Here is a 9,012-nt window from a genome sequence, read left to right as displayed (position 1 = left end):
AGTCACCTACAATCAAAGAGTATTCTGAACTCCACCAACGAAGGAATTGAACCAAACTTGGCACACAGAACTCTCATGAGCAACAGAAAATACGAGAAGGGTTTGGTGGGCATTGACCTCGAGTTTTGGAGTTGTAGTTCACCTACATCCGGAGACCACTGTGGACTGAAACAATGATGGATCTGGACCAAACTTGGCACAAATACTCAATATGCCCAAATGTGAACACTGGTGGAGTTTGGGGGAAATGCACATGCACAATGGGGACCTTCTCACAGCGACACCAGAAGCACTCTGAGAGACCAGCTTCTGGCCCAAAGAAATTTAGCATCATGCCAAGTTTTTAACTTTGTTTGTGGTTTCTTATGCATTATAACTGTATTTTCAATTCTCTTCTGACATGATAAATAAATCATAAAACCTATGTTGACATCACTCTAAGGCCTTCAAGGAAATGGTTACTGCATATAACGCCGTGGGACGACCAAATAAGGAAATATTTCTTACTTGACCAAAGTCTTATGCAAACATTGAATGATACTAGGGCATTCATTTCCCAAACTATCTGCCAAAACTCTGTTTTGATTAGATCATGAAGGTTTACATGCTACATAAGCTAGATAAGTGGGAAGGGGCAGGAAATTCCTCAGAAAGAGGGCTGATAAGACTGGACAAGAATGATAAATTGAGAGAAACTTTACAAAGTTTCGCAATGCGGAAAGCATTTGGATTTGACAAACAAGTCAACGAATACCAATAAAAGGCTGAAGCTCCCAGTCAGATTGTTCAACCTAAAAGCAGAATGGAGGCTCTTCATCTCTTTCTCCTCATCTTTGCTGGTCTCGCGGGGTCCCTCGCCCAGGAAGGTGAGTACCGCAGTGCGTTTACGCTGGAGAAGTAATGCAGTTTGACACCACTTTAGCTGCCATGGCTCAATATTATGCAACCGTGGGAGGTGTAGTTTTAAAACGTCTTTACCTTTTTCAGTCCAAGAGTTTTGGTGCTTTACAAATCCCAGCATTCTGTAGCACAGAGCGAATTTGTGTGTGTGTCAGGAGTGACTTGAGAAACCGCAATAATATCCATATGTCTATAATTATAATATCTGTCTGTCAAAAATACCTATATGCCTATAATATCTATATCTATAATAATAATAATAATAATAATGATAATAATATCTATATACAGTATAATAATATGTATACATCTATAATAATAATAGCTATATAATATCTATAAAAATAACAATAAAAATAATAACATCTATATGTGTATAATAATATCTATAGGTCTGTAATAATATCCATACATCTGTTGCCTGTTTTTGCTCGAAAGATATTGAGCCCTATGCTCCTTCTATTTTTTATCAATTTTATACTAATTTATGCAATGCTTTTGATACAAAATTCATAAATAAATAACATCTATAATACTAATACCTATATAGCTTTAATAATAATATTTGTATCTATAATAATAATATTTATATGCCTATAATAATATCTATATAGAATCATAGAATCATAGAGTTGGAAGAGACCTCATGGGCCATCCAGTCCAACCCCCTGCCAAGAAGCAGGAATATTGCATTCAAATCACCCCTGACAAATGGCCATCCAGCCTCTGCTTAAAAGCTTCCAAAGAAGGAGCCTCCACCACACTCCGGGGCAGAGAGTTCCACTGCTGAACGGCTCTCACAGTCAGGAAGTTCTTCCTCATGTTCAGATGGAATCTCCTCTCTTGTAGTTTGAAGCCATTGTTCCGCGTCCTAGTCTCCAAGGAAGCAGAAAACAAGCTTGCTCCCTCCTCCCTGTGGCTTCCTCTCACATATTTATACATGGCTATCATATCTCCTCTCAGCCTTCTCTTCTTCAGGCTAAACATGCCCAGTTCCCTAAGCCGCTCCTCATAGGGCTTGTTCTCCAGACCCTTGATCATTTTAGTCGCCCTCCTCTGGACACATTCCAGCTTGTCAATATCTCTCTTGAATTGTGGTGCCCAGAATTGGACACAATATTCCAGATGTGGTCTAACCAAAGCAGAATAGAGGGGTAGCATTACTTCCTTAGATGTAGACACTATGCTCCTATTGATGCAGGCCAAAATCCCATTGGCTTATTTTGCTGCCACATCACATTGTTGGAGTCCACGAGGACTCCAAGATCTTTTTCACACGTACTGCTCTCGAGCCAGGCGTCCCCCATTCTGTATCTTTGCATTTCATTTTTTTCTGCCAAAGTGGAGTATCTTGCATTTGTCACTGTTGAACTTCATTTTGTTAGTTTTGGCCCATCTCTATAATGACAACAATACCTATATAACATTTTGGAACTGGGTTGTATGGCAGTGTGGACTCAGGTAACCCAGGGCCCTTCCACACATCCATATAACCCTTTGGCCTCAAGGAGACTGAAGTGGGCTTGTATTAGATCGACATTTTGCCACTTCAGTTGTGTATTGATAGCTTAGAAACCAGCTCTTCCTCTTTTCTTTCTTTCCCATTTCTCCACAATGGGCCACAGCAACGCGTGGCTGGGTACAGCTAGTAAGAGAATATTTTGATTCAGCCAGAAAGGATGCAAGTACGGCTGATGCCAAAAATATACACGCGTAACACAGAGACACAAGGTTTTAGACACACAAAAAATCATTTTGTTAAGATGAGGCCAGCTCTGTAATTTGTGAAGGCCATTTTGGATCCTGATCCTGCCCTCTGGGCTATTAGCTCTCCTCCCAAGTTGGTGTTGTATGCAAATGTGATCAGCATGCCTTCTATTCCACCTGCCACTAAGGAGGCTGTTCAGGTCATGAACCAGTGCTTGGCCGCTGTCTCGGACTGGGTGAGGGACAACAGATTGAAACTAAATCCAGACAAGACAGAGGTACTCCTGGTCAGTCGTAAGACCAAACAGGGTACGGGGTTACAGCCTGTGCTGGACGGGGTCACACTCCCCCTGAAAGCTCAGGTACGCAGTCTGGGAGTTCTCCTGGATTCATCGCTGAGCCTGGAACCCCAGGTCATAGCGGTGGTCAGGGGAGCATTTGCACAATTAAAACGTCCGTACCTTGGGAGGGCTGACTTGGCCACGGTAGTACACGCTTTGGTTACATCCCGCTTAGACTACTGCAACACTCTCTACGTGAGGTTGCCTTTGAAGACTGCCCGGAAGCTGCAGCAAGTCCAACGCGTGGCAGCCAGATTACTAACGGGGGCTGGGTACAGGGAGCACACCACTCCGCTGTTACGCCAGCTCCACTGGCTGCCAATTAGCTTCCGAGCACAATTCAAAGTGCTGGTGTTGACCTATAAAGCCCTAAACGACTCCGGCCCTGTTTACCTCTCCGAACGTATTCTCCCCTACGAACCATCAAGATTATTAAGATCATCTGGAGAGGCCCTGCTCTCGGTCCCACCGGCCTCGCAAGCGCGCCTGGTGGGGACGAGGGACAGGGCCTTCTCGGTGGTGGCCCCGCGACTCTGGAACTCTCTCCCTCTGGAGGCCAGAACCGCCCCATCCATCCTAACATTTAGGAAACGGGTGAAGACGTGGCTGTGGAGTCAGGCCTTTGATGAATGAGACAACACCATAGGACCCTGGATGGAAGTTGATGTCGATCCATCTTAATAGGACGACTGACCACTGTAGTTTTATATATAGTGTTTTTAAAGTTGTTTTTGTAATTGTGATATATGATATTTTAATGAGTGTATATGTTTTTATGCCTGGAAACCGGGCTGAGTCCCTCAATGAGGTTGAGAAGCTCGGTATAGAAAACTGTGAAATAAATAAATAAATAAATATTCCAAGTCATTGATAATGTTATGTCTTGTCTCACCTTTCCATAGATCTCCAGCAGAAGGTGTTTGTTTTCCCAGTCGAATCAAACAGTGCTGCTGTGGTTCTGACGGCCCCGATCTCGCAACCGCTGACCGGCTTCACCATATGCCTGAGACACTACTCACTCCTGACCCGTGAATATGGCCTCTTCTCTTACGCTACGAGGAAACTGGACAACCAACTCCTGGTCTTCAAGCCCAAACCGAACCAATATAGGCTTTACCTTGGAGCAGTTTATGTGACCTTCATCCTTCCAGAAAAAAAGGACTCTAAACCCGGTTGGGAGCACATCTGTATGAGCTGGGAGTCTGCCACAGGATTAGTGGCATTGTGGTTGGATGGGGAGCCCTTGCCCCGAATGGGGCTGCAGAAAGGTTACTCTATCAGTCCCGAGGCATCTATTGTCCTTGGGCAAGATCAAGACTCCTTCGGCGGTGGCTTTGTTGTCAGCCAATCCTATGTAGGAGAGATAAAGGATGTGTACATGTGGAACAGGGTTCTGAATGCTGACGAAGTGGGCCTAGTCTTTAGTGACTACGTTCTCTCTGACTCTCTGATTAACTGGAGAGCGTTAAATTATGAAATCAAGGGTTATATTGTCCTTCAGCCTTCTCAAACACCTTCTCCATACGGAGTTCAGTCATAGTCATATATGTGCCTTCTTCTTCACCAGCAATGTTCCAGTAATAAAAAATAGCACCTGATTCCTTGTGCATTTCCAACTCTATATAAATAAAAATGTAATGCTCGTTTGTGGGATTAACAGAACTCAAAAACCACTGGGGGAATTGCCACCAAATTTGGACACGATACATTTATCAACCCAATGCATGCCCTTCACTCAAAAAAAAAAACAACGAAAACAAAAAGTAGGAAGGACTTCCAAATTGCATGTCCACAAAGGAGAAACTGCATACCCAGAAAGAGATATGGCCACGTCCCCTCCTCAGCAGCCATTAAAGCATGAGGAGCCAGGCGCGCATGCACGGCCACACACATACACACACACACAAACAAGAGTGGCCACCATGGAAGTGGAGGTGGAGGTTTGCTGCATGGAGCCCCTTCTCTTTCCCTGCTATGTCAGGAGAGCAGTCTCCTCCTCCTCCTTTCTCTGTTGGAAGAGGAAGGGGTGGATGGGTGGCAGCGGCGGCAGCGGAGCCCCAGGCAAGGAAGAAGGGGAGGAGGAGGAGGTGAGGAAGGTTGATGGTGCTCGAGTGAAGTACCTCCCTTCTCTCCCTCACTCCCTCCCCTTCTTTCCTCCCTCTCCTTCCTTCCTTCCTTCCTCCCTTTCTTTCTTTCTTTCTTTTTTTTGATTTATACTTTTTATTGTGCAAATTTTCTTTTTACATAATAATACACGTGAAAAAAAAGAGGAAAGAGAAGATTGAGAAACATGTACAAGTAAAGGCAGACAGGAAAAGAAAAAGAAAAAGAGAAAAAAAGAAGAAAGAAAAAAGAGAGAGAGAGATCAACAGACCATCCCTCCCCCCCCCCCCCCCCCCCACCAGTGTCGTGACTTCCCATAGTCTTCAAAGAGTCTAGTTGTTGCAATCCAGAGCAGGGAACGAGGCCCTAAGATAACTATCCACCACACTTGACTGTGAAAAACAATCCTTTTTTATTGAAGAAAAAATGGTTACAAAATAAAGGAAAAATGCAAGTCAAAAGCCACAGCAAAATCAGCAAACATGAATTTAAATGCATAAGAACAAAACCCAAAGCCACACTGCAAAATACTGGAACCTGTTTAGTGATTCACTAACCGTACTTGATATCCTAGAAATCTTCCCAAGCTATGGCCAGGGAACCGGGAGAGCTGCCAAGGTCTTCATCAATTCTGTAACGATGCCTGAACTGAGACAGTCAGCCCGGCGGAAGGCAATTAAAACCCAAGAATGGGTTCCGTGAACTGCCCCTCTTCTTTGAAGCCAATGTTTTTAATTCTTGAATTCGGGAAGATCGACGCAAGCTGAGTGATTTATTTCTATCTTGCCAAATTTGGCCCCTTCTGTTGTCATTACAGTTAACAGGTGCAGAAAGGAGGGAAAGTTCAAGGCTTCCCTCTGAAACATTCTCATGAACACTGGTACTTTCATTTTCCAAATCTACAGAAGTTCCTTCCTCACTAATTTCAGGAACATTGGCATTTTCCCAACCCACAGCAGTTTCTTCCTCACTAATTTCAGGAGCATTGGCATCAAGAGGTACATTTCCACTAGCATCAGTAAATATATTTTCATTAGCATCAGGAGGAACAAACAGAGAATCAGGTTCAAGTTCAAACTCAGGCTGAACCCCAACACTAGTATTACAATTGGTGATAAATCTGCCCTTCTGTGGTTACATTTCCGGCGTTACTTCGATGTTTGGTTCTTCTTCAAATGCTGGATATGTCTATAATAAGTGTCAACTTCTTTTTTCTGTTGTAATAAAGTCTTTGAAACCCTCCCAGTTCGTTTTTTTTTATGAGTTATTCAATCGTTGCGATAAGCAGTCCATCTGTATTATGTCGAATATTTTTAAGATCCAGTCTTTGATTGTTGGAGTGTCTTTTTGTTTCCATACTTTGGCCAAAGTTATCCTGGCGGCTGTACTTAACAGGAAGAGTACCCTGTCTTGGTTTGCGTTAAATTTTGGATAAGAAATGCCCAGAAGATACATTTCTGGTAATGATGGAAAGTTGATTTTTAGGATTTTTTTTTTTTTTGTGTTGCTAGATGTATTTCTCTCCAGTATTTCTTAATTTTTTTACAGGTCCACCATTGGTGGAAGTACGTCCCTGTCTCTTTTTGGCATTTCCAAGATTTGTTTGATATAGTTCAATTAAATTTGGAATTTTTTTCTGGGGAATAGTGCCATCTATAAAACATTTTATACCAGTTCTCTTTCAGATGTTCAAGCTGGGTTTAGAAAAGGCAGAGGAACGAGAGACCAGATTGCCAATATCCGCTGGAGAATGGAGAAAGGCAGGGAGTTTCAGAAAAACATCTACTTCTGCTTCATTGACTATTCTAAAGCCTTTGACTGTGTGGATCATAATAAATGGTGGCAAGTTCTTGGTAGGATGGGCATCCCAAGCCACCTTTCCTCTCTCCTGAGGAATCTGTACAAAGACCAAGGAGCAACAGTAAGAACTGACCACGGAACAACAGACTGGTTCAAGATTGGGAAAGGCGTCCGGCAAGGCTGCATCCTCTCACCCAACCTTTTTAACTTGTATGCAGAACACATCATGCGAGGATGTGCGGGGCTGGATGAATGCAAAGCTGGGGTGAAAATTGCTGGAAGAAACATTAACAACCTCAGATATGCAGATGACACCACTCTGATGGCCGAAAGCGAGGAGGAGCTGAGGAGCCTTCTAATCAAGGTGAAAGAAGAAAGCACAAAAGCCGGGTTGCAGCTAAACATTAAAAAAAACAAGATTATGGCAACAAGAATGATTGACAACTGGGAAATAGAGGGAGAAAATGTGGAGGCCATGACAGACTTTGTATTTCTAGGCGCAAAGATTACTGCAGATGCAGACTGTGGCCAGGAAATCAGAAGACACTTCCTTCTTGGGAGGAGAGCAATGTCCAGTCTCGATAAAATCGTGAAGAGTAGAGACATCAGACTGGCAACCAAGATCCATTGCCTAGTCAAAGCCATGGTCTTCCCTGTAGTAACCTACGGATGTGAGAGCTGGACCTTAGGGAAGGCTGAGCGAAGGAAGATCGATGCTTTTGAGCTGTGGTGTTGGAGGAAAGTGCTGAGAGTGCCTTGGACTGCGAGAAGGTCCAACCAGTCCATCCTCCAGGAAATAAAGCCCGGCTGCTCACTGGAGGGAAGGAGACTAGAGACAAAGTTGAAGTACTTTGGCCACATCATGAGGAGACAGCAAAGCCTAGAGAAGACAATGATGCTGGGGAAAGTGGAAGGCAAAAGGAAGAGGGGCCGACCAAGGGCAAGATGGATGGATGGCATCCTTGAAGTGACTGGACTGACCTTGAAGGAGCTGGGGGTGGTGACGGCCGACAGGGAGCTCTGGCGTGGGCTGGTCCATGAGGTTACGAAGAGTCGGAGACGACTGAACGAATGAACAACAATAACTCTTTCAGATCACTGGCAACTGTATATTTTAGTTTAATGTTCCAACTCTCCTCCCACTGTTTCAGTAGGATATTATGTCCTATATCTTTTGCTCATTTAATCTGGCATTCCTTAATTCGTTCTTCTTCTGTTGCCCAGCCCAATAATTGTTTATATAGTCGTTTAATTAGGTTCCTTTCTTTTTGCATGATTGTTTCCCAAATTCCCTTTTTCTGGCAAAAGCCCTGCCTTTTGTCTTTTCTAAAGCTTTCATATAATTGGTGATACTGTAACCATGTGAATTTGGGATTTATTTGTTTTATTGATGGTTAATTTTTTATCATCTGTGACTTTTAAGATTTATTTGTATGATAGCCAATTTTCACATCCTAATTCCCTTTTGTGTCTTGCTTCTTGCTTTCCTTTTCTTCCTTCTCTTTCCTTTCCTTCTTTCCGTCCTTCCCTTCCTTCCTGTGCCTCCTTCCTTCTTCCTTTCCTTCTTTTCCTTCCTTCCTCCCTTCCTTTCCTCCTTCTTTCCCTTTATTTCCTTCCCCTTCATTTCCTTCCCTCCCTCTTCATCACCTCCTTCCTTTCCCTCCTTCTTCCTTCATTCTTCCTTCCCGTCCCTCTTTCTTTCTTTTCCTTCCCTTCTTTCCCTCCTTACTTCCCTCCCTTTCTTTTTCCTTCCTCCCTGTCCCTCCTTCCTTCCTTCTTCCTTTCCTTCTTTCTATGTAAGTTATAAATGCAATATTAAATGGGACACTCAAGAAGTAATGAGAGAAGGAGGGAAAGAGAGAAGGAATGAAGGAGGGAAGGGGGAAGGAAGAAAGAAAGGAGAGGAGGAGGGAGGGAAAGAAGGGAGGAAAGAAAGAAACATAAAGAAGCAAGGAAGGAGAGGAGGAAATAAAAATGTGAAAGGAAAAAGAGAGGGAAGGAAGGAGAGAAGGAACGAAATATAGGGAAGGAAGGAAGGAAGGAAGGAAGGAAGGAAGGAAGGAAGGAAGGAAGGAAGGAAGGAAGGAAGGATGTCACCAAAGAACAAAGAAAGTGAGGAAAGAAACAGGTAGAGATGGAAGAAAGAAGAGAAATAGGGAAA

The 9,012-nt window shown here is 43.4% G+C and overlaps 1 protein-coding gene across 1 annotated transcript; it reads left to right on the top strand.

Annotated features, from left to right (window-relative positions):
* Nucleotides 1-713: 713 nt before the first annotated feature.
* On the top strand, nt 714-6,293 carry LOC132764251 (C-reactive protein-like). Its single transcript, XM_067472395.1, has 2 exons — nt 714-866; nt 3,851-6,293. Exons 1-2 carry the CDS (start codon nt 803-805, stop codon nt 4,486-4,488), a joined length of 702 nt encoding a protein of 233 aa, XP_067328496.1. The 5' UTR covers nt 714-802; the 3' UTR covers nt 4,489-6,293.
* Nucleotides 6,294-9,012: the final 2,719 nt, after the last annotated feature.

This window comes from Anolis sagrei, chromosome 12 (genome assembly GCF_037176765.1).
Source record: "Anolis sagrei isolate rAnoSag1 chromosome 12, rAnoSag1.mat, whole genome shotgun sequence".
In the NCBI taxonomy this organism is placed as follows: domain Eukaryota; kingdom Metazoa; phylum Chordata; class Lepidosauria; order Squamata; family Dactyloidae; genus Anolis; species Anolis sagrei.
Note: the sequence above shows the minus strand (reverse complement) of the source record. Positions and strands in the feature narration are given on the sequence as shown.

Excerpts from the sequence above, each read along its gene's own strand:
- LOC132764251 (XM_067472395.1), top strand. The coding sequence starts at position 803 with ATGGAGGCTCTTCATCTCTTTCTCCTCATCTTTGCTGGTCTCGCGGGG. Across the intron at positions 867-3,850 it reads GGGGTCCCTCGCCCAGGAAG|ATCTCCAGCAGAAGGTGTTT; the intron begins GTGAGTACCGCA and ends ACCTTTCCATAG.